Raw genomic sequence first — 26154 nt, 5'->3', positions numbered from 1 at the left:
CGGGACCTGTGCCTTACTTCTAACAACAGAATTCAGCGAAGGTGATGGCTGTCTGTGATGTCAGCAGAGACCCTCAGCAGAAGACCCGGATGAGCCAAGCCCAGACCCTGCCTCACAGGCACCGTGACATCATAACTGTGTGTGTTTTAAGCCACTAAATTTGTAGTAATATTGTTATTCGGCAAGGGATAACTAATACAGTCCCCAATTCTTTTTCAGACTGCAAAATTTCTATTTTTCACTGAGTGATACTTGGAGGGATTCCCTATTACTGAATAGAGTAATATGTCCATCAGAAAAAAAGCCGACAGATTTTCTTATAATGTGTATTTAATTAGTAAGCTACTTTTTGTTTTTTCTTTCAGTACATAATCTTTTGCATTTCAGCACATTTCCCTGGGCTCTAGAATTCACTGTTCTTTCCTAAGCCCAGGTTCAGGGTCAGTTACTGCCATCTTAACTACTCCTTCAGTCCTAAGGCTGAAGGACCAACAAAATGGTTTCTTCACTGCCACATGAACTGCCAGAATGGTACACAAGATATATGCTTCAGGTTTGGGTTCAAAAAAGAAAAAGAGAAAAAAAAAAATCCGAAGCACATAACGTTCTTTCAGCCATGTGGACATAAAACCCACACCCTCACCCGTCCGTGCACAGGAGGGGTGCTTCCCAGCTCCTCGGCTCTCGAGCCTGCAAGGCTGACCATCCTGAGGCCCAGAGCTCCCGCATCAGGCCCGCCACAGCCCAGTCACTGGAGATGACAGAGTCTGTGTGGCCGGTCCACCCCTTCCCATCCTTACAGCCAGCCATCAAGTAGCATTTACACTTCATCTCTATGCAGCCTGCTTTACTTTAAATCTTTCCTCTGAAATGTCTACCAAACTACTATGAAAAATCCATACTACTATTATGAAAAAGCCATAAAGCACAGCAAAACAGGTTTAGGAGTTTGGAGCAAGAAGGGCCAGGAGCGGAGGCATCTCTCTCTTTCCTCCTCCTTTTTCTGCTGGGAAGGACTCCTGTTTTGGGACAATTACAGAGCAGCAGGGTGGCATCTTTCAACTCAGCCTGGGAGCACTGGGAATGGCGATATTACCATTTGATGTCTAAGGTCACGCTCGTATTAACAAAATTCACTTCCACCGAACATAGGATGGTCTGTAGTCCTGGGGCACTGGCAGTACTGGGGTTTCACCTGTGCTGCTGGCACGGAGCTGCTGACCACTTTATTCTAGTCCATTCTGTGATCACCACAATGGACCTCAACAGGGTCTGGTGACAAGCTCTGCAAAACCAACTGGAAAGACAATCTCTTTTGTGGATTAGGAAAGGAAATGTGTTTCTTGGAAATAGGTTGGATGGGAGCCAGAAAGCTGGACACTCAGAGGAGAGAAATTCCGTTTTGTGCTTCTGAACCTCTGAAAGACCTGTTGAAATGACAGTAATGGGATATCAGAAGCCTGGGACAAGGCAGGTGAGAATCTCTCTTACAGCAAGAAGCAGACCAGCATGCTGGGAGCTGGGTGCCCCTTCAGAAGAAAGGTTTTCTTGCCCCCTCCCCGGGTGGCCTGCTTCTACAACTGCTTGCTGAGGGAGGATAACGGTCTGGCCCTCTCACGTCAACAAGGACACTTCAGAAGGGTCACCACTCTCAAAATTCCCGAGGGCTGGCTGAGGAGACTGCTGAGACTGTATTGCCACTTGACTTTCCTCTCTGCCCAGTCCCACCACCTCCCCAACCATGGGCGTGATCCCAGGAGCCCTCCCTAACAGCATCCTACCACTAACCTCTGTCTCCGAGTTTGCTTCCCATGGAACACAACCTGCAACAACTAGAATTCGCCCAAAAGGGAGCAGGGAGAATATCAGGCCATAGATAGCACTTTGCAGGATGCGGGGGGACCAGGAAGGCTGAGTGACTAGATTATACTCAAGCCTTCAGGGTGCATATTAGCTGCAGAGGGGCCTTGAAGCACTCAGGGAGGTTGGAACCAGGAAAGTAGAAAAACCCAAGTGGACACGGATGACTGCTAGCAATTCCACATGCCTTGGAATACCCACGAGGCTTTCTCCACGTTGCCTGGGCCTCGTGGAGAGCTGTGTTATCTCACGTTTCTCCGCACAACAAATAAATACAAATGAGGATCTGCTTTACGAGATTCACGGGCAGCTAATTTGCAGGAGAAAGGGCCACATTCCTAGGTTTCCAGGCTGGCACGGAAGGGTATCACTAACAGAGACGCGCGGGTTTATGAGACGCTGCTGGCACTTTGCGCCTTACATGAAACGGTACTTACACAAATTCTAGAGTTCAGAAACATTCTAAGAGGCCAATATCAGAGAAAGATCCCTAGGTTGGTGAAAAGACATGGGTGCCATCGTCTCCATGTGCTTCCTTTCCCTGGGTCCCTTTCTCCTGCTTTTCACCTGCCCTGTCTGTCCTCTTTGCTCTCTGATTGGCTCTGGCCTTTACTATCTTCTCCAGTGCAGCAGCTGAGCATCTGTTATAGGAGGCATTTTCACACCTAGAGAAACATGCATGAAAAATAAAACTATTTCAGTGGACTCATTGCTGGAGTGATCAGGTGGACGGGGATAGGAGGACGCAGGCTGCTTCTCGCTAACAGTCGGTGCTTCGAGTTCACTCCATGTTTCCTCCCCTGAGGAACCTGCTCGGCCCAGCGGCCCTCACACTGGGCAGCTGCTGTGGTGCCCATCTCTTATTACTTCACACATGCTTTCATCCATGACCAGATACAGCACTGACCCTGGGCAGCTCTTTTTCCTTTCTCTTTCCTTTTTTCAAATTTTTTTTTTTTTATTTATTTTTTTCCCCAAAGTCCCAGTAGATAGTTGTATGTCATAGATGCACGTCCTTCTAGTTGCTGTATGTGGGACGCGGCCTCAGCATGGCCGGAGAAGTGGTGCATCAGCGCGAGCCCGGGATCCGAACCCGGGCCACCAGCAGTGGAGCGTGAGCACTTAACCACTAAGCCACGGGACCGGCCCTTCTTTCCTTTTTTATAATAGATTTTTTTGTGTGTGTGTGAGGAAGATCAGCCCTGAGCTAACATCCATGCTAATCCTCCTCTTTTTGCTAAGGAAGACCGGCTCTGAGCTAACATCTATTGCCAATCCTCCTCCTTTTTTTTCCCCTTTTTCTCCTGAAAGCCCCAGTAGATAGTTGTATGTCATAGTTGCACATCCTTCTAGTTGCTGTATGTGGGACGTGGCCTCAGCATGGCGGGAGAAGTGGTGCATCAGTGCGTGCCCAGGACCTGAACCCGGGCCGCCAGTAGCAGAGAGCACGCACTTAACCTAAGCCACGGGGCCAGCCCTATAACAGATATTTTATAAAAACCTGGTTCAGAAGAAATAGACAGGATTTAAGGCATCACTTTTCTTAAGGTAATAAGGCAGTTTTGGAATCTACTCTTCCAGAAACATGGGTCTTCATTCTAAGTATCAAAAAGGCTTTTCAAATAACCATCTCTCTTCCCATTGCAGTCTTCTGGAAGAATGGAAACGGAATGTGCTGTGGTCTGCGACTCTGTTTCTACATGATGTAAATGGCTGCGTCACTGATTCTTCTTAGGGTCTAATCCCACTTTTGTGTTTCTCCATATCAGTGTTCTCTATTTTATTCTACAAACTCCTAAAAAGGATACAGTTGATGCAAATTTTAACTCTGTTTACAGCCTGGTGCTGTGGCTAGCCCAGTGCATCTTGATTTGTCTCACAGATAAGAAATGTTAGTTCCTGATTTTCCTGGAGTGGATGAGAGGCAGTGAGTTTACAAATTCCTTCTTGGGTCTCTGGGTTTCCAGTGTCGGGGGGAAGTGGTCATGCATATATTTAAAAAAAAAAAAAAAAAATCACTAGCTGATATAAACCTGACCATGAAAATACACCATAAAACGGCTTTTAAGGCTAAACATAAGTGAATTGCTCTTTTTAAATATTTGTATTAGGGTTTCTCCCTCTGATGGATGTAACTAAGACTTATTTTTCCTTGGTTATCATCCCATTTTAGCACTTCCTCAAACTCCACTTACATTACAAAAGCAAGGAAACAGGAAGAGGCCAGGTGCCTTCGGACATGACATCTAGATTAAAGGCAGTTTACAGTATTATTACTGTTACTGTTATTAGTGGTAGCATACGTAGCAGTGATCCAGTTTTGGGGGTAAATTGTGATCAACAGTCATAAAAGATCACACTCGTGTGCATATGCACGTGTGCTTGTGCATGTGTGAAATAAGCATACAAATTAACTGGTCATGAACCCAAGGGTTTTAATTCTCTGGAGCAATCTTGGACACACTTCATAAACTCAGTTGGCAGTTTCTTTTCTCTGTACTAGACTCTACAGAGTCAGAAACTCGTCTGCAAGCCCTCTCCTGTCCCTGAGCTATCCAACTGTAAGGCCTCTGGAGGTGCTGGTCCCGCTCAGTCTGGAAAGACCCTCAGAGGAGTCTGTGCTTCTGAAGGAGACTCACATTTCCCATTTGTAGAGAGTTGGAGGAATGATTTTATTTACTTGTCAACACCACTTAGGTCTCCAAGTTTGGTGGCAAGTCTTCCTATTTTGCTTCATGTAATTCCATTAAACTTGTTCTACTGTAGAAATGAAAAAAAACCACACTATTTAGAGAACTTAACTGTCAGTCTGGCGCTGTCCAGTGTGAGACACTTACCACATTGCATGCATGTAAGTGGGGGGCAGGCGTGGGCTGCTGACTGGGGTGCAGTTATACGACCTCATGATCCTTTCTGCCAATAAAAAATTTCGGAACAGACTAGCCACCAACAGGTCCTGTCTGAAGAGCTTTTGGAAGAGATCTGAGGGCAGATAAAAGATAAAAAGGTATCTTCAGTGACTTGTGTCCAGCATTTAAAGCCAAATACACAAATTTACTTCCATCAAAAATTTTTACAAGCAAGTTAGGACTAGTATGCACATTTCCTATTGCAATATATACATACCTACATAAATATGAACAAACACCGAAACCCAACCCATCAATAACGAAAAAATACAAACAAGTCTTATAATAGTAATTCTGGTGTTAAGAAATACGGATAGTGCCAATGGTCATGAAGAAAGACGAGCCCTGAATCTGCCCAGAGAGTAATGTACTGACAATCAGAGCAAATGTGCGTCTGGAGCTCACGATACACCACTGTTCTTAGTGCCTGACACACGGTAACTTATTTCATCCTCAAGACATCTCCTTAGGTTCTTGCCTTCTCCTTTTCATCCCCTTCAGCTTTCCTCACTGAGAGAACTCATTTCTTCCATTTGACTCCCCTACGGCCAAGGGCCAGTGTCTCCTGATTCTCGAGGCAGCAGCCCTCCCTGGCCCCACGCTGACCGGCCCAGGCAGCCTCACCCCGAGGGAGCACATTCCATGCGATAGTGTCTGTGATCGCTGTGAAGATCCAATTCAGTTCGCCCAAAGGAGTCCTCCTGTCGTTCAGCCGGCCGGGAATCCTAGGAAACACGGTGCGTTTTCATTAGTAACCACTGAAATAGGGGATGGAGGGAGGAGACCGTGGGAAGAAAAGAGGTGAGGAAGACAAAAAGCTTCAGACCAGAGGCAGGAGAGGCTAGGCTACACCAAGAGAACACCCTGGCCTTTGCGCATGATTTTCAATACTCCTATACTTCTAACCTCACATCTTAAGACTCAACCTCCATCTTCCACTTTCCTCCCCTTCCACATCTACACAAAAGCAATTTCTCTGGGTGCCCCCAGATGTGTGGACCAGACCCAGTGGCAACACACACCATTTCGTAGTTTCCACGCCCGAGAGATAGGCCATGGACTGGGCCCAAAGGGCAGCCAGTGGCACTTGCTACCAAGGAGTCGGCACCACATTCTACGATTCTTCATCTCAGCCCCGTCCCTGTGGCTCCTGCCTGCGGAAGTGCACTTTCAACCTGAGAGCCGAGGAAGGAAAGCCGTCCTCTAAGGCCGACTTACCTTCCATTCGTTCAACAACTGTTTTGAGCCCTTACAACTGGGCACTGCAATGCAGCGGTTGACAGGATCCGCGAAGGCCCTGCTCTCATGGCGCTGATGGTCTGGTGGTAAGGACAAGTACCTATGCAATACGTGAAGGGGTAGTCATGACGCAGAGAATACAGAGAACGGGGTGGGAGGGACAAGGGTGGCCGTGTCGTTAGGGCAGCTGAGAAAAGCCTCTCTGAGAAGATGACGTTGCAGCAGAGGGGCCAGCATTTGAGGAAGCCAGGGAGCAGGGTGTGTGGACAGCAGAGGGAGAAGAAGGCAGGCCGAGGGGCAGCAGGTGCAGAGCCCTGAGCTGCGGGCTTGTCTCTGTCACTGTACAAGCTTCACTGTCTCTGCTGTGTAGCAAGTTTAATTATATCTGACAGAAAACTCTTTTTTTCTCCCCAAAGGAAAATGTTCACAGTAATTTGGTTCAGAGACTAGAGTGTGATTCCTGCTATTTATAAGATTTAACAGATTAATAACTCCCATTATAGTAACCCATTTGATGGCACTGTCTTCACATGACTAATATTCAAAGAGGCTGGGCCTCAGGACAGGCGCAGAGGAGCTGAGCTAACTTCCTAGGATGACTCTGCGGCACATAGCTCCTTCTTGTCACTTAACACCTTTTCCTTCAGGAATAAAAAAATTCTTATTTCCTCAAGTAGGCTTAGTGACAGGACAAAAAAATAAGAGACAAGGCATCAGCAGAATACTTGAACATAGCATTATTGCTCAATGAATGTCAGAAGTCTCAAAAAAAACATTTCCAAACACAAGAAAAAATTTCTACCTCAACAGGGGGACTCTGGGTTACCCAAACTGAATCGTTTGCAAACACAGTCAAGTTATTGATCATGGTACGGCTGATTTAAAAAGCAATTTTAATTGGCTATGTGTTGGGCCTCTTTTAAAGGAAGTCAAGGCTTCTAGGTAAACACTTGGCACAAGGACAGCAGGGCTCCCGGGTTTCCTAATCCTGCAGGACTGCTCCTATCTCCACCCAACTCTCTCCAGCAAGAAGAGCACAGACCCGTGAACAGCACAGCAGAGCCAAGATCCCCTGCTCTCTAACAAGCTGTACCAGACTTCGCACCATAGTGGCTAGCTGAGGGTGGGGTGTACCTCCCAAGAGAACATATGTCTTTACGAAATGCAAACAAACAGCCCGAGAAGACATTTGACCAGCATTCTCATTCTTGGCCCTGGAATGCCTGTGGATACCCCCTGCCTGCTGGCCCTAAAGGAAAATGTCACTGGGAAACAACGGGGTTGGGGGGCATGGATAGGGCCAGAGGGTGGACATTAATTAGCCTGTGTATCGGGTCCTACGGGAGATGAGCAACACATGCACTGAAACCCTATTCAATAAAATGATTTACAAGATCGTCAACAACAAAATTCAGCAAAAACGCTGCACCTTCTATAGTTTAAGGACTCTTGCTGAATGCGTTGCCTGCCCTCCCATCTGGAAAGCAGTCTGGATGGAGAACACAGCACATCTGAAGACCCATGTTGTCTAGGATCAACAAACATACCAAGAGCTAAAGTGTGTGAGGAATAAGCACTCGAGAAAATGCCTATCTTGAATATCTGTCACAGGTTCTCTTGTGAAACATATTTGGAGTTAGCCAAACTGTGAGGCTAGAGGATACAGTCCCCAAAACTGCCCTCACCTCTCACACCAACTGCAAGTTCGGGGGTTCCCAAACCACTCTCAGTTTTGATAATTCACTAGAAGGACTCTCGGAAGACAGTGAAAGCTGTTATACTCACAGTTACAGTTTATTACAGAGAAATAGAGATTCAAACCAGTCCAGAGAGGGACTCAGGGGCAGAGTTCAGGAAAAGTACCAATTGTGGGACTTCTGTGTCCTCTCCCCATGGAGTCAGGATGCGGTCCCCTCCGGGCATCCATATGTGGCAACATACATAGAGCTCTGCCAACCAGGGAGCCCCTGGGGCCTTGGTGTCCACCATGGAGGCTGGGCTGGCTGACTAGCTGCTTGATCTCAGCCTCAGGTGGACTGATCCCACACTCAAAGCCCCCACCCTAAACCACGTGGCTATTCTTTCTAGTGCTGTGAATCCACATCCTAAGACTGTTAGGTGTGGCCGATGCCCACCCTAAACAGAGACACTCCTACCGGGTACCACATAGTACTATAAGCCTCTCTTCCGGACACCCAATCCCAATCTCACTGACTAGACCTCTGATCAAAACTGGGCAAAGAAGCCTGAGGATCCCCCCTGCCAGCCCTCACACAGTGACCTACAAGCATCTGTCTCTGACTTCCTCATTTTAAGATGCATCTGCTTGTAAAATGTATCCCCACGGAACCCCGTTGAACACCTTCAACCTCTCATGAAGAATTAAAATATAGGACAATATTCACATACTAGTCAGGAGGGGAGTAAATGGAGTTAGCGTGTTCTAAGGTCCTTGCTTTGGCTGGGAAGTGGTAAAAGTACTGACTGATAGTAGACTTTAGTAAGTCCGAGATGCACGTTGTAGTCTCTACATCAGGAGTTGCCAAAACTATGGCCCGAGGGCCAAATCCAGCCACCGGCTTATTTTTTATATGGCCTGCTAGCTAATAATGGTCTTTATCATTTTAAAGGGTTGTAAAAAAATAAAGAAGAATATACAACAGATACTTTATGTGGCTCGCAAAGCCTACAGCGTGCACTATCTGGCCCTTAATAGAAAACACAAGTAGACTATTGCTCTGGAATAGCCACTCAAGTGTAGGAAAAGAACATATAATTAACAAGCCAATAGAGGGGGAGAAAGGAGCAGCAAAACTGCTAAATCAACCCCAAAGATGGCAATGGAGGAGAAAAAAGGAAGGTAGTAAAAAAGAAATGCAGGGGGGAACCAAGAAAGCAAATAGGATGGTAGATTTAAACCCAAATACGTCAATTACTACACTAAATATAAAAACACCAGATACTTCAATTAAAGTCAAAACTTTCAGTCTGGATTTAAAAACAAAACAAAACAAAATCTAACTATATCCTGCTAAAAATAGATACACGGTAAATATAAAGATGCAGAAATATATATAAGGATGCCTTTCATATAGACATATATGAAAAAGATACACTCTGCAAACACTAACCAAAAGACAGCTGTATAGCTACACTACTATCCCACAGAGTGGAGTCTATGGCAAATGCATTATCAGAAACAAAGAGTGAGTTTCTTGATGACAAAAGGTTCAGTTCATTGCACCAGGAAGGGAGACTCAGTCACCGCTAATCTGTCCTTCTGCAGTTCTGAAGGGCAAAGCATGTGGTGAAAAGAGGAATGGGCTTTTAAAGTAAAATGGTAATAAATCATCAAAATTATTCCTTAAACAAGAAGAGAGGAGGAAGTTGGAATACATGTATCAGCAACATCTCTAATTAGAAATGGGGCAGTTTATAGGAAACCATAACATGGCATTAGGCTGATGGCAGAACAAGGATGTGGGCCTACAAATAGAAAAAGATTATCTAATGGCAGTGACACTAACGGGACTGACAACTAAAGGATGGACAGTTAAGGAATCAGTATGTATAGGTCCCCATTGAACATAAGAAGCTTTCAGACTTTTTGATCACAGCTCCTAGTAAGATATGCATTTTGCATGGTGACCTGATATATACACATATACAATCACATGTAAATATACAAATTTGAACAATAGAATAAAAGAACATTCATGTTACCAGGAAAACAATGACATTTTCTAGCTTTTTTTTTTTTTTTTAAATGCAGGCTGTGACCCACCAAACTGATTTTACAGCCACTAATAAACTATGACCTGCAGTTTAAAAAACATTGATTTAAATGAAGCTCTTGGTAATTTCTCCAGGAGGATACCGGCTCAGTGTTATCAAAATGGTTTGATGGTGAACACAGCACCTGAACGATGTTAGAGACTAGAAAATTACATAATTCTACCTCTGAGTAAGCTGACTGATCTTTTTTTAAAAACTCAGACAGGCAGCTTGTTTTCTAATGATTTTTAAGAATCTGAACTGAGTCTCTAAATCAAATGGTGGACGTGTGCAGTGCTGCTCCCCCTTGGACCTCTTTCTTTCTGCATTTAATAGCTCCCACAGAACAGAACCCTGCTCATCTTCACTTGTAACGGAAATGCAGAAAAATGTATTTTAAAATTCTGAAGGAAAGGGAGTGATGATTTCCATGGCTCAGCGGTGAGCAGGAGTTAATCTAATACTGGAGATAATCTGCCTTTTACCGAACTTATGACAGGATGATAAACTATTGCCCATCCCTGGAGCCAGCCAACAACAACACTAAATACTGGGATGAGTCCTCTGGTGGCTGTAAACAGAAAGCAGAGGGAGACCCGGGAGCAGAGAGAGGAAAGGAGCAGTGTCTCCATTCGCTTAGTCAACATGTTTATGACATAATAAAAACAGATTCTTTATTAAATAGTGCAGATTCCCAAACCCTTAGGAAATAAATCTGAGTCTAAGTTTATTTTTGAAGCATTTCCTGAAAAAGCTGATTTTCTCTGGGCTTCTAGTGTCAAGACTGATCTTCAGACAGATCCTTTCCTGAGAGCTACAGTCACAGACACCTAGCAGGAGAAGTCTCCTCGAAGCAGAGTTTTCTGAGAAGCTGCTAAAAAGCCTGTCGCATACGGGAAAGGCAGCTTCTAAAATGAGGGAAAGGGACAGAATCCAGACAAATCCCAGGGAGCACTTCCCTCTTGATCCAAATGAATCCCGGGGAGCACTTCCCTCTTCATCCACATCAATCCCATGGAGCAGTTCCCTCTTCATCCAGATCAATCTCATGGAGCACTTCTGCTTTGATCCAGAAAAATCCCAGGGAGCAATTCCCCTTGATCCAGCTGAATCTTATGGAGCACTTCTCCCTTGATCCAGACAAATCCCAGGGAGCACTTCCCTCTTGATCGAAATGAATCCTGGGGAGCACTTCCCTCTTGATCCAGACATATCCCATGGAGTACTTCCCACTTGATCCAGACAAATCCCAGGCAGCACTTCCCTCTTGATCCAGACAAATTTCATGGAGCACTTCATTCAGACAAATCCCAGGGAGCACTTCCCTGTTGATCCAGACAAATCCCAGGGAGTACTTTCCTCTTGATCCAGACAAATCCCAGGAAGCACTTCCTTCTTCATCCAAATGAATCCCGGGGAGTACTTCCCTCTTGATCCAGACGAATCCCAGGGAAGTGTCACCAACTAGGTGCCTCGAGAAACTCAAAGGTGGGTTTGGAAGCAATTAACTGTTTTTCCAAGTTGTTTCTTTTCCTTTTGTATGTTAAGGAGATGTAACCACCAGCCATCCTGAAACTGACCAAGCCTCACCACAAGAGCTATGCCCATGAACTCCGCCTTATTTTTAATGCAAAGATCTCTCCAGGAGGAGCTTAGGCCTCATTATGTGGAAGCATGTTTTCCAACTGAGCCTGTGCAAGCCAATACCCTGCCTCTCCCTTTTGAATATTCATTCCCCAACCAAATAAAAGTTCCTGCTTCCCTTTGTTCGGGGATGCCATGACTTTGGAAATGATTCCTCATGGCCTCCTATTTGCTGCAAATACACTTTGTGAGACAACTTCCAGTGGTGTAGAGTCTTATTCAACTCACCAGGAGGTGAGCCCATTCGGTTTGGTAATAGAAGCACTTCCCTCTTGAGGCACTCTGCTACTTTCTGACTCTGTCTCTCCAGCTCTCTCTTCTAGAATGCGCTGGGGCACCCTCACCAGGGAGCTTCTTCGTAAAAATCCAGTCTAAAGAAGGTGGGAGGAGGGGCCGGCCTGGTGGCACAAGCGGTTAAGTGTGCACACTCTGCTGTGGCAGCCCGGGGTTTGCCAGTTCGGATCGCGGGCACGCACCAACGCACCGCTTGTTAAGCCATGCTGTGGCGGCGTCCCATATATAGTAGAGGAAGATGGGCACGGATGTTAGCCCAGGGCCAGTCTTCCTCAGCAAAAAAAGAGGAGGATTGGCATCGGACGTTAGGTCAGGGCTGGTCTTCCTCACACACAAAAAAAAGAAGGTGGGAGGAGAGGAGGGCGAGTGTGGACCTGGTGGAGGGGCTGAGCTGGCCTCCTTGGCAGTAAACTTGGATGTAACACATCCATTGTGTAATAAAGATTGCTACCAACTTCCCTTGATGGTTCCTTAGCTCATCCTAATCTTTCTAGTCCACGAAGAGAATGAAATGCCAGGGTCACTCCACAACTTGTGCTGAGCAGAACTGCTGGTAGCTTTGTTGTAAATTGTCTCCTCCTGTGAATTTGTTAAAACACCACAGAAACAATAGTTGCCAAATACAATCAGGTTGTGTTTGTTGTTCTTGATCTTCTGGGATAATTTTCCTCTGAGGTTTTCCTGGCAGGGGTGCATTACACAGACGTGAGCTCCTGCTCCTACTCCCGGGTACCTGGTGTCCTGGCCAAACTGATTGGTTACTCCTCCCACACTGTAGACATCCCCTCATTTCATCTTGTCCACATCTAACCTGCCCTTGGAGATCAGACACCTAGATGCACAAAACTCATGCTTCTCTCAAAGACCTTTCCTGATATGTCCCCAACCAAAATTAACCTTTCTTCCTTCTGAACATCTACACATGAACTTGCAGAACGTCAAAGAGATCCTTCAACGTTACACGCAGTGCAGAAACAAGAGGGTGGAATCAGACAGACCTGAGTGATGCAGAACTCAGCTGCAGAACTCAGCTGCAGAACCTCCAGGCTCTGCAGCTGTGTGACTTTAGGCAGGTTGCTTACACTCCCCGAGACTCAGCCACTTCATCTATACTACTCAACTCCACAGGGAGACAGAAAACTAAAATGAGTTAACATGTAAGAAGTTAGCACAGAACCTGGGACATTGTAAGGGCTCAGGAAGTACAGCCGCTCCCATTTATTTGTTACAAAAACCCCACAAGTTCTAAAGTAAATTAAATCAGAAATGCTGGAACTGCCCAAATAAACTGAACTCCTAAATTTAATATAACAAACACGCTAAGTTTATGAGCAACCTAGGTTACATGCAGCACATTTTCATGTTGTAATTTAAAAAGTGGCCTTAGAGGAAATATTTGCAAATCACATATCTGAGAAGAACTTACATCCAAAATATATAAAGCACTCTTACAACTCAGTATTAAGTGGACAACCTAAAGAAAGAACAGGTAGAAGATTGTAACAGACACTTCCCCATACATAGATGGCAAATAAGCACATAAAACCTGCTCGACACGGTTAGCCATTAGCAAACTGCAAATGAAAACCACAATGAGATCCATTTCACACCCCCAAGAATGGCTATAATCAAAGAGGCAGAGGATGACAAATGTTGGCAGATGTGAGAAACCGAACTCTCATGCATTGCTGATCAGAATGTAAAATGGTACAGCCACTTTGGAAAATAATTTGACAGTTTCTTAGAAGTTAAACATAAATTCACCATATGACACAGTAATCCTACTCCTAGGTATGTACTCAAAAGAAATGAAAATGTATGTCCACACAAAGCGTGTACATGAATCTTCCTAGCAATGTTATTCATAACAGCCAATGAATGATGATAAATGATATGGATAAATAGACAGATAAAATGGAATACCATGCAACAATGAAAAGGGACAAAAACACGGATACATGTTATAATATGAACGAACCTTGAAAACTTATGCTAAGTAAAAAAAAAATCCAGACACAAAAGACCACATTGTATGATTCCATTTATATGAAACATCCAGAAAAGACAAATCTACAGAAAAGAAAATAGATTAGTGGTCACCTGGAGCTGAGGGTAGGAATGGAATTAACTACAAAGAGGCACGAGCGATCTTATTAGAGTGATGGAAATGCTTTAAAACTGGATTATGGTGATAGCTGCACAAGTCAGTAGATTTACTAAAAATCACTGAATTGTACACTTATAATTGGTATGTAAATTATACCCCAATAAAGTTGTTGAAAAAATATGGCAAAAACAACCCCAAAATGCCTTAATTGGATACATAAGTGATACTATAAAAACCCACTGTATATGTTTCACTTTATTTTCAAAATTTCATGTTTTCTGCATTGACCCAATAAAAGGCAGGAGTGGAAGGAACTGTTTGTTGTTGTGCTACTTAATTTTGCTATATTAAAATTCTACTTTTTAGTAGCTGTAGAATTCTCTCCCTTCACATTTTTCCTTTCTTTCCCTAATAAACCAAGGAGTTTTTTCCACTTGCAAAGTCAGACATTTCTTGCTTCTCCCAGCATCACAAAAATTTATGCTGCTTGGGTCGGAGGCATCTTCATCACCTCTAGCCCAATCACCCTCCTATTGCGGAGCCTCATCTGTCACAACTCACACTTGGCCTGGTGTGCGCTCCCCGTGGCCCATTTCACCTCGGGTGGTTCTGACCATGAGGAAGTTCTTCGTTACACTGAGACCGCCTTCCCCAGTGCTTTTGCCCGGCAGCTCTGAGGCTGGCACTTGTTGGTACCAGATAGACACCCCTGCAATTTCATAGCTCTTCAATGATCTGAAAACAGTTACTGTGTCTTTCCAGTTTTCTCTCCTCCAGGCTAAACATCCCAGTTCTTTAAAGTGTTTCTCACCTGACACACCCATTCCACATCCTGCCACATCTGCATCAAGTTGAGAGAGGGGCAATCACATTCTTCCCCTAGAATTTTTCTGTTTTTGGAGCAGTCATTTTGAAGAGTTGACTCAAATTAAGTTCAGTTTACTAAATCTCCAGGTTTTTTCACAGAGGGTAGTGTTGTACCAAATTTCCCAAATCCCAGACTTGTACATGTGATTTTTTCTGGACCATTGAGAGGTCTATATACATAATTCTGATCATTTGCATTTAGCTATTCAGCCTGTCCAGACCTTTTCATATTCTGGTATTGGGTCCACCTCAAAGTTTTCTTAACATGAGCCAATTCTTACTTCAGCTCTCAATACTTCAAATAACAGTACCATTATTGTTGATCTAAATTTCTGAAAACTTTTTGCATCATTTTGCTCTACTTTCTATGGTTAATTATTAAATGAACCTTTGTTAGGGCAGAAGAATAGTGTCATCATGAAGGTCTTGCGAAGGCGAGGTGGGCTGTTGGTGTTGTCACATGCTAAATAGGCTTCGGTTACCTGCAGCAGAAAGAGGGGCATTCTGACAGCAATCCCAGTAGTAAAAGGAAATGCTTTACAGCTCCAAGACACACGACACACAGCACACCAAATTGGTTTGGGTCACCGTGCATGGAAATAAACTTAAAGATCTCTTAAACTCTTCTCGCAAAAGGACCAGCTGACCACTTTCCTCAGGGAAGACCAGTGACAGCCCTCCCTGTGGATGCCAGTTGTACCCACTCTCCCTCTTGCAAACAGAGCATGTTAGGCAGGCTCTGTACCACCTGCTCCCTTTGGTGGAAGGCTGCGGTCAACAGACCAAGACCACTGACCTACAGAACAAAACACCGGCTGTATTCCTCGCCACTGATCCAAATACTGCCTCCTCTTTGAAGCCCAGCTCCCGGTTCCTCCTCCAAGGAGTTGGCCCTAGAACTCCAGTTCGCCCAGGGCCCTCCCCTCTCTGCACTACTGCCCACTCACAGGCATTGAGTGAATGACCACTACACACTGACTGTGCAGGAGAGGAGGCCAACCTCTCACCGAGCGTTCAGGCCAATCTCTCAGCTCTAAGAGACTTGTGGGCCAGTGAGCCAATGCCTTACTTGTTAACAGTTCCACAGATATTAACCTGAGCACCCCAATTAGATTTAAGCTCTTGGGGACACATCATCTAATATACTTCTAGTAGCTGTCTTTTTCCTATCATCATCTGATAGCCCCCGGTGTGTTACGTACACCAGCACTCAAACACTTGCTGATGGATGGCATGGAAGAGTAAACGTTACCTCACAGCCACGCAGCAACCTGGGAATTGAAATTGCAAACAATTTGGCTCCATCTCCACTTTAGGTATTGACCAAGCTACTGAATGCCTCAGTCTCCCTGTTTGATGCAGTGACCTGAGTCAGACTCCGAGAGGCCACTGTGAACCCACTAATTGCTCCCAATGTAGTTGTGTTAATTCTAAATACTAAACCTACGTATGCCCTCTTTCCAGGACTGCACCTGAAATACAGCCAATTTTGTGCCTGACTCAGAGTTTGCACGGCTGCCAGTTGGGAATACCTTCCCCCACCGCGCCTGGCTGGCTCCTTCTGGCCAAGTGGATCTCCGTCCAAGTGTCGCCCTCAGAGAGGCCTTCCTGGTTGCTCAATCAAAGAAGTACTTGTCACTATATTATGGCTCCATCTAGCACTCTTTGTAATTTTATATTTTCTTATTTATGTTTTGATGTTTCTTCCTCCTGATTAGACTGTAAGGTCAATGAAAGGAAGGACTGTGAAGGTCTTTTTACTGCCCAGAACCTAGAGCAGAACTTGGCACACATCAACCATTAACAAACATTTGTTGAATGAATGAATGAGAGGTCCAGGAAACAGACGCACAGTTCCTAAGTGCATTGAAGCTTAGAACATAGATGCACCTCTCAAAGCTGGCATCTCATATATGACTTATCGGCTTCTAGATCAGAAGGTGACATACTCGAATGAGAGTGGGTGAGCTCCTTCTCTGGAAAGGCAACACGGCACAGTGACCAGACAGAATAGCAGACGGGAACAAGCTCAGGAGCCAGCTGACGTGGGGCAGATGCGGGCTCTGCCACTTACTAGTGACTCTGAGCAAGTCACTCAACTTCCTTTTGTCTAAGTTTCCAGAGTCTGAGAGAGAGATAGTGCCAGTAGCTACTCCCTGGATTGCTGTGTGGACCAGAAGAGCTAATACACACCCAGGGCCTCCAACAGTGCAAGGCACACCAAGGCCTATGTTGCTATCACTGATCGCAAGTGTACTGGCTGTGCAAATATGAATGACAGCGAAGCTCTAAGCACTCCTTTAATGGACAGATCTGAAGAACGACTGCTTAATGCAACTGGTCTTCCTCCCTCTCTGCCGAATGAAACAGGGCCAATACCAGGGGCTGTGAAGAAGAGGACAGTGCTACGCAGCCAGAACTTGAACAACACACTCTCAGAGCAGACTGAGAAAGGAGGGAAAGTCTGCCTGCTTCAATATGGACAAAAGTGGGATGAGGCACTGGTTCAGAGGAGGGTGACAGAAGCCCACAGCCTCATCTTCTCAGTCACGTGACTGCTGTGATAAGCATCCCCAGCCAGACAGAGCAATTCACAGAAGACAACAGCACCACACCAGAAAGGCCAATAGAGTGACTGGTAGGCCCTCGCTGGGCCTCACTGCGGCCTTTCCCCTCTCACCACCTGAAGCCTGCCTTCAACAAAGAAAAGCCGCTTGCAAAACCATCTGCATCCCTGAATCTTGGCCAAGCAAGGGCATCCATTAGAGACTGGTAGACACACACTTTCTTGAGGACACCAGGAGGGCAGTGAGGGCATCAGGCGGCAAGGAGAGATGAAATTAGTGCCGCAGATGCTAAAACACATCATGCCGTGCTGTGCAGGCCTTTGGTTTAAAGACAGAGGCCAGGATTTGGGGCCCACTGTGAAGGAAATGGAAACTGTCTGTGCTGTGTGCAGGTGCCCCTATGGAGGCCTCTGAAACCTCTCACGCTCTCCCTCGGCAGCTCATCCACAATTTCATCTCAGAGCTCAGCCTCCTGCACACTGGCTATCAGGACTAACTAGAGAGGCCATGATGGGGTGTGTGTCCAACAGAAAGGGGGCCCAGCACCCCTCATGCTCCCCTCTGACCTCAGAGGGATCTCAGCGGGAGGCGAGAAGCAGAAAAGCCTGGACCTAGCCCAGTGCCACTCAGTCCCTAGGGCGGTGCTCGCAAGCAAGGCTGAGTGGTTACTGCTCTGGGGGCCAGGGAGGGTCTGTTATTCTGTTACATTACAGCATTCCCACATTTCCACCAATTACTCACATTCTCTCCACTGTGCAGTCTCTCGGGTTTCTGTTTTTCCCCACTTCATTTCTCAATTAGCTTCCAGTGAATCATTTCTCATCTTATCAGTGACTGGCAGGTGTTAACGAATTACTGATTTTTCACCTTCAATCAGCCAATATAATATATTTAATGTTGGAAAGAAAGGTACTTTTTTTTTTTTAAAGGTTTATTTGTTTATTTATTTTTTCCGCAAAGCCCCAGTAGATAGTTGTATGTCATAGCTGCACATCCTTTTAGTTGCTGTATGTGGGACACAGCCTCAGCATGGCCGGAGAAGCGGTGCGTCCGTGCGCACCCGGGACCCGAACCCGGGCCGCCAGCAGTGGAGCGCACACACTTAACCGCTAAGCCACGGGGCTGGCCCCAGAAAGGTACTTTTTGAATCAAGACTGGTATCTTTTGATAGTTTTCCTTTCAAACATAATACATGTTTACAATTCTGACTTGACAGCAGGGTAAATTGTAGTCACAGCTACGGAGCCCATGTAATGGCAAGTGCGGGCTGCTGCCAGCCCCTCGCAGACCTTCTGCCTGAGCCGGCCCTTGGAGGACACTGCTTTCCTGTCCTGCAGCACTCACTGGGGTCAGGGCAACGGCGTGGCTCAGTGCGCGGGCTCCAGGCAGTCTGTCTGGCAAACTCCGGCTCCAGCATGCCCACTCAGTGAGACACTGGGCAGACTGCTTGCCCGCCCTGTGCCTCAGTTTCCCCTTCTTTAGACTGTGGATAATAACAGCACCTCCCTTCAAAGGGTTCTAGCAAGGACTAGCCAAGTTAATATCTGTACAGCCCTTTACACAGTACCTGGCACACAGTAGGTGCTCCATAAATGTTACCTATGATTATTATTCTTAATTGTCAACCAAAAGAATCATGAATCACCTCAAAACTGCTACTCGGGCTTCACAGGAAGCAGGACAGCAACTCATTTCACCCAAGTCACAGGATTGTTAGCTATTCCAAAGATGCTGTTTACACATAGATGTTACTCATGAATAATTTTTGGTGCATTCTGCGCCTCCAGTGATCACAATACTAACAGCCTTGTGGAACAGGTTCAAGTCTTTCCGATCCCCTGCAGCTTTCTGAGTACCCTAAGATTTCCAGCACTGTGTGAGCATTTCATCACTTTGCTTCAGGGCTGAAAAATGTCCCTTAATTTCCAAGCATGGATCTTACTGCCACTCTCTCAAAGGACTCAGAATATAAATATGTGCTGCAGTGGCAACATGCTTATTTATCAGGCTGCTAGATTTGCTTAGATAATTAGAAATCGGGGGGTGCTCAAGGAAGGTTCACTATAGTTTAGTTCCAGATACAGCAGCTTAGTTAGAAAACAAATTCCTTCTGTAGCTTTAAAGATTGCTAAATAATTATAAGACACAAACACCACCCATATCTTCTCTCTGGTCTTGTGCTGAGACTCATCTGACAAAGGTGGCAGAAGCTGGTAAGGGGTTAATACTCGACATCCTGGGAACCTTGTGTTGAGCAGTTAAACAGAGGCCACTGTTTGAAACAAACCACATTTATTATAGAATTACCATGCAGTAATTCTGAAGTATGAAACTTTTCTACCAGTTTCTCCAGTGATGGCAAAGTGGAGGCCTATGACACAATTAGGCGGGATTTCTGACCACCTATGGGCAGCAGGGGAAGGCTCTGGCACCTCAGAAACCAGGCAAGGAAAGGGTTACTGAAAATCTGATCCATAGCTAAACATAGTCTGTCAAATGTTTTCCAGACAAGGAGAAAAGTAAATGTGCTGTTTTTCAGAAGTTGCTGTCTTTGTTTTTGCAGCTATTGCTATCCTACGGTGAAACTTACAGAGTTGCAGCAGGACCCCTGCAAATTGCTCCAGCTCTAAGTGTCCAAAAGTTACCATGGACCTGTTACATAATAGCATGTTGCACTGAACCTGTTATGTAATGATACCTAGACCTTGTTATGTAATGGCATGTTATAGCGAACTTGTTATGTAATGGCCTGCACATGCACCCTGATTAGGACCAGCTGTATACAGTTGTAACATATCCTCTGCACTCTGGAGTATAAAGTCTCCAACTGCACCAAGCTCGGGCGGACACTGCTTTGGGAGCTGTCCCCGATGTTCTCCATTGCTTGTACTAGCAATAAACATTTTTCTTCACCCACTTCAGCCTTAGTTGTGCTTTTCTGCTCCCCACTCACCAAGAGATGGACCCACTGAGTTTGGTTACACTAGTGTCATAAAGACGGCTGGAAAGATAGGTCATGGAAGTGGGGCTCAGTGCCACCCTCAAGCTCCTACACCCTACTGCTCCAGGTCCTGAGGCTTCCGGGGGGCTCTGTGGGGGCTCCTTGGACACAAAGTCACCTGCCATGCAGGTTGCAGGGTAGGATTTCCTCATCAGCTGACATTGACATTAACAGCCGAGCTCTGATCCCACAGAGCTTTGGCCCTGGAGGCATTGGGACACACAAAGCTGCACACGGTGGGAGGACAGTTTCGAGGGAGCAGCAGATGAGGGCATGTGGGCATGGGACACATGCCTGCCAATCCAGTCCATGCACGCCAAACGCTGCCTGGGCACCCACAGCCAGGCCTCAGCATGGCCACTCACCAGACTCGTGCCAGGACAACCCTTCACACAGAGAGCAAGGGCCTCAGGAGGGAAACAGCAGGCAGAGGATGAGATGCACATTCTTCTTATTTTTTGCAGGTCATTAAACTTGAAGGAAATAAAACCCAACCACACAGGCCTGAATTCTCCCTGTCTCATCTCCGTATTATGTCTGGTCACTCTGTCAGGTGGGTATAGTGACCAGAGTCGCCTTCACACTCAGAGGTGACAGAGGGGTTCTCAAACGCAAGAACTTTCATGTGGTGAGCTGAAATAAGACAATAAACTGTATGCAAAGCTAAGTGTTGAGAATCCTTAAAAGCTAGCAAAAACCAATAATGTATCAAGTGACAGCCTAGCTCACCTTATGTTTATGCATCACAAGAAGTTCCTAACGTCTGTCTATCCTCGCGATCTACATAGCTCACACTGCTCTAGAAAGATAAATACTTTTTAGGGGCTTCCTTGCTGATGGGGTTTCCTCCTTCCTCCCCACGAATCTACAGTGCTTAGGATTTTGCTCAGAATAAAGAACTGCTAAAGAATAAATGAAACAGGATCAAGGAATTGAGCAAAAGACCTCATTTCTGTTTAGTCCCATAACTGTAATTAAAAACAAGTTACCTCACCAGTTAACCTGGACCATGATCAGTTCATCCAACAAGCTGTACTGGACGCCCACATAAGGTTCGCACAGCTCCATGGACAATGGCCACACGCATCCCCACAGGAGAGACTGGGGAGAGGGACAGCCACAAACTACCCCCTAAGAGTCAACGCTGGCAGAGAAGTCCAAGTGATGGATGCCCTCTGTCAGCTTTAATGCGGACACGATTCCAGGAACCTGAAGCCCCATTCCTCTTGAAGAGGAAGATCAGTCACAGCAAGCAGGGACATGTGGGAGCATCACCCAACCCACCACCAGGCTCCCCAAGATCTCACTCGGCAACCCTCTGACAGCTCTGTCAATATAGTGCAATTGTTTTATTAAAATCTCTCAAACTATTCAAAAATTTATATATTTTGAAATCTTCTGTGGCTTCTCCAAACATCAGCTACTTATAAATTTTAAAAAAGCAACACTTATTGGTCCTACCTGGGGTGGGGAGGCTGGTAGAGTGGTGCCTCTGCCCCCATTTTGCTCAGTTACGTGGCCAGGAAGGGGAATCTTGGGGTGAACATGTATCACAGGATGCTGCTTGAAAGCCCACCCCCCATGGCAGTCACTGGGTAGGACATGGCTTCTAAAGGAGGAATGCCCTCCTGCTGAATCTGATGCAGGGGACAGACAGCGACATTCCAAATCCAACCCACAGAGTCTGTGAAGAATGATTCTAAATCAACCGAAGTGACTGGTCCACCTGAGCAGGAGCAGTGAACTAAATTTTTTTTTTTTTTTTGTGAGGAAGATCAGCCCTGAGCTAACATCCATGCTAATCCTCCTCTTTTTGCTGAGGAAGACCTGCTCTGAGCTAACATCTATTGCCAATCCTCCTCCTTTTCTTCCCCCAAAGCCCCAGTAGATAGTTGTATGTCATAGCTGCACATCCTTCTAGCTGCTGTATGTGGGACGCAGCCTCAGCATGGCCGGACAAGCGGTGTGTTGGTGTGCGCCGGGGATCTGAACCCAGGCCGCCAGTAGCGGAGCGCGCGCACTTAACCGCTAAGCCACGGGGCCGGCCCATGAACTAATTTCTGACTACTCTATTTTAGGCAAGTTTTGAAAAATAAGACAAAAAAAATTCAAAAGGCTTTGCCCATGTCAGCTGTCGCCCTGGGAGTGGGGCATTTTCACACTTGGAGCACTGGAAAGAAGGGACTTGGCCATAAGATCTCACTTTCAGAGACTGATCTCTCTGGGCTTCTGTGTCAGGGAGGTGACTCCACTTGCCCATAGGCACACTGGTGACAAGTTCACCCTGGAATGAGCTGGAGAGAGCCTCGTCCTGTAGCACAGTGGCTCTGGCATTTTGCACAGGGCAAGGATAGACCTGCCCCACACCAAGACTGGTGGGACAGATGCAAGTAGGATGAAGAATGGCGGGGACTGCATGTGAGAGCACAGCTGGGCTGTGGCTTCTAGAATGACCAGACCAGCTAGAAGGCCACCGTGGAGATGTGTGGTGTCCCTCACACACTCTGCTTCGTCTGAACCACCAGGCCTGCTGGGCGCAGCTGGAGAGACAGCCCCAGTTTACACCCATGTCCCACACCACGCAGCTGCTCATCTTCCCTCAATCCTCTAGGCTCTGTTTCCCTTACTCCTTCACATCTTGATGAAAGGATTTCAACTTGTATCTGAATTAAAACACAACACAACAAGACGAAAGCCTGGGTCTGAGTCTGGTTTTCAGCTACTTGGCTATGGATAAATCACTTGGCCTCCTAAGGCTCAGCTTCCTAGGTTACTCCTGTTACTGAGGGCAGCTGAAACCTACACGCCCTTGCATGGAAAACACTCTGGACACAACAGCACCACAGAATGTCTTGATTAGACAGTCACTCAGCACCTCTTTGGGCAAATTACAGACCAAGTCCTAGAGATGTGCAGAGGTAGTACAGCCAAACAGACAAAGGGCACTCAACATTTTAGAAAACAGCTGATGAAAATGAGTCAACTGCTGACATAATGAGGGAAACAGGGGACAACAGGCTTCAGCTGCCTGGAGTGGGATAGCGGCAGAAATCGTTCTGCACAGCTGCGAGTCTCACAAATGAATAATATGTTTGGTTCTGCACTATGTCACACGACAGCTGTCCAAGTGGACTTGCCCTCACTGATGTGTGGGTTAACATCACAATGAGCCACACCCCAGTCCTGAGAGAACCCCAAGTGGCCCCACTGCAGTGAGTGAAGATGAAACATGGCCCCAGACGGGTATAAGCCATAGAACTCACTGTAACCAAGAGTTATGTATTCTGAGAAGAAATCTCCAGAAAATGATAATGAAATAGGTGAAAATAATGAGACATTTTTTCCAGGAATGTTCTCTGAATATAGAAACCACAGCAGCCTGAAAGAGTCTATTAAACATAGATGTGCTGTAATGCTGCCTAGCTTCAAACTGCAAAATCAAATCTGCTTGCTGAAAAATTTTCTTCTTATAGACTGTAAGTATAATTGGAAAGAAATCTAAAAATTTTTTAAATAGAATAGCTTTTGTTTTCAATTGAAAATCTCTTGAATAAGCTATAGAAATTAACAACTTGCACCTACTCATAAACAGACCTAATGGTGGTTGTGGCCAGGTATCTTTTGGAGCGAAACATCTAGATTTTTCTAGTGCTATGTAATTCTAAAGTTTGGAGTTTGTCCTGGCACAGAAAACAAATATAATTCAACCACTCACATTCAATCTAACCTTTGCCAGGCTACATGGGAGAGCAGCCCGGTGGTATTTCAACCTGGAAATGACTGTGTGTGTTGATTTGTGTCTCTCAACTGAACTACACTTTTGCTGAGTTGTATTCAGAGATCAGTGACTCAGACCCTAATCAACATACCTTAAAAAGTTATTCATAATAAAGACTTGAGGTTTTTAAACGACTTGTTCTTATTCTCTTTTTGTCACCACCATCACAAGCCCCCCAAGAAGCCCTATCCTCAATGCCCTAAGAGAAAAGTGTGGTTCATTCTGGACACTCATAGCCTGTCCCAGTAAGTCTGGACAGCAAGTCTTCTAAAATGCAAACCTCTCTGAAGTCAGAATTATCTCTTTTTAATTGCACAGTTGGACTTGAATATACAATTTTTCATAGGACATATGATGGCATTTGCCTGATGGTGAACAAGATAGGTGTATGAAAAACATTTCCCTCCCTAGTCTTTATCTGAAATCTAAATGGCTTCAGAAATGTGAAGTAATATTAACGGTTTTCCGTACTGTAGCTTCAGCGCAAGTGCTAAGAGAACAGAAGCATTTGTGGGGGCAAGTTGACATCCACTGAGAGCCGACAAAGGTGATGCTGCATCAGGGAGCATGATGCCCATCAGTACCATTCACTCCTCAGTCAGACCACCATGACGCCCACTCTTCAGGACGGGGACAGACACGGAGGTGAAAGACGCACGTCCGGCAAGTGCAGCGTCTAAGGGGTGAGGCCAGGATTCCAGCCACGTCTGTCTGACTCGCGTCCACAGTCTCTCCACCACACCCCCTTCTCTGACCCCCGATCCCCACTCAGGATGCATTTTGAAAACTGCCTGCTGTTAATGACAGTTAATTATGTTTTTCTTCTTAAGCATTTCACCAATTTTGTAGCATCACTTGGCACAGGAGAAAGAAGAGGACAATGGGAATTTAACTGTCAGAAGCTAAAGTGTAGGTTTATTAGCTGACAAAGTCACTTAGTGCTGGGGAGGGGGGTAAACAGTAAGTGTTTCTGGGAAGGACACCAAGGGTTGCAAACTCTGAAGTCATGATTGAGAAAAATAATGCTTGATAAAAAAATACTAAAATCTTAATATATAGTGTTTACTTCTATTTTTCAATCCTCATTATCCAGTATAAGTAATGAGAGTGAAAGTTTCTTCCCAAGAAACAACAGAGCACATTTCAAAGAGGAAACACCACTTCTTCTCTCAGATCCTGGTCTCAGTTTGCTCCTCCAGTCCAGGCTCCTTGGGCCCAGGCCATGTCTGCTATGCTGCCCTTCAGTCACTTTGAACTGTACTCTCACACAGGTTTCTTATTTCCCCAACTTATGTATTATTTTATTTTCTAAGTTGTCATACAGTAAATTGTCTTTTTTGGTGTACAGTTCTATGATTTTAGCATGTGGAGATCTGTGGAACCACCAGCACAATCAGGGCAGTGAACATTCCATCAACTCCAAAACTCCCTCTGGGTGGCTCTTTATAGCTACATCTCTCCAGTCTCCTAACCCCTGAAAACCACTGATCTGTTCTCTGACCCTACAGTTCTATCTTTTCCAGAATGTCACGTGAATGGAATCAGTCCACACAGTGCTGCTGGGATCACTCACGTGGTTGTGTATCAAACGTCCTCCCTTTTTCTTGCTGACTAGTATTCCATGGTATGGACACACCACAGTGTGTTTCTTCATTCACCCCAGAAGGACATTTTGGTTAAGTTTTTGGTGATGATGAATAAACCACTATAAACATTCTTGTATAAGATTTTGTGTGAATATTAAGTTTCATTTGTCTAGAATAAATTCCCGGGAGTAAGTAGGACTGCTGGATCATATGGTATATTTAGAGGCATAAGAAACTGCCATGCCCTTCCAGAATGGCTGCACCATTTTCATTTACACCAGCAACGTACAAGAGTTCTGGCTGCTCTACATCCTCACCAGCACTTCATATTGTCAGTCTTTGTTGTTTTAACCCTTCTAACAGGTGTGTAGTGGTATCTTGTTGTGGTTTCATTTCCCTAATGGTTAATGATTTTGAGCATCTTTTCATGTGCTTATTGGCCATCCTGAAATCCTTTTCAATGAGCTCTCTCTCTGTCTTTTGTCCATTTTCTTTTTTTTTGAGGAAGATTAGCCCTGAGCTAACATC

At 45.5% G+C, this 26154-nt stretch overlaps 1 protein-coding gene across 6 annotated transcripts in view; it reads right to left on the bottom strand.

Moving 5' to 3' along the window:
• Positions 1–26154, bottom strand: part of RPTOR (regulatory associated protein of MTOR complex 1) — a 414631-nt gene that overhangs the window by 141580 nt on the left and 246897 nt on the right. For all 6 annotated transcript variants that reach the window (XM_004432844.2, XM_087441745.1, XM_087441746.1 and 3 more), the window contains 2 exons: positions 5394–5494; positions 4698–4842 (listed from right to left, as the gene is read on the bottom strand). In XM_004432844.2, coding sequence (XP_004432901.1) covers positions 4698–4842; positions 5394–5494 — 246 coding nt within the window. The remainder of the gene's footprint in view (positions 1–4697; positions 4843–5393; positions 5495–26154) is intronic.

Source organism: Ceratotherium simum, chromosome 16, assembly GCF_057802395.1.
Source record: "Ceratotherium simum simum isolate JZ-2026a chromosome 16, ASM5780239v1, whole genome shotgun sequence".
Classification (NCBI taxonomy): domain Eukaryota; kingdom Metazoa; phylum Chordata; class Mammalia; order Perissodactyla; family Rhinocerotidae; genus Ceratotherium; species Ceratotherium simum.
Note: the sequence above shows the minus strand (reverse complement) of the source record. Positions and strands in the feature narration are given on the sequence as shown.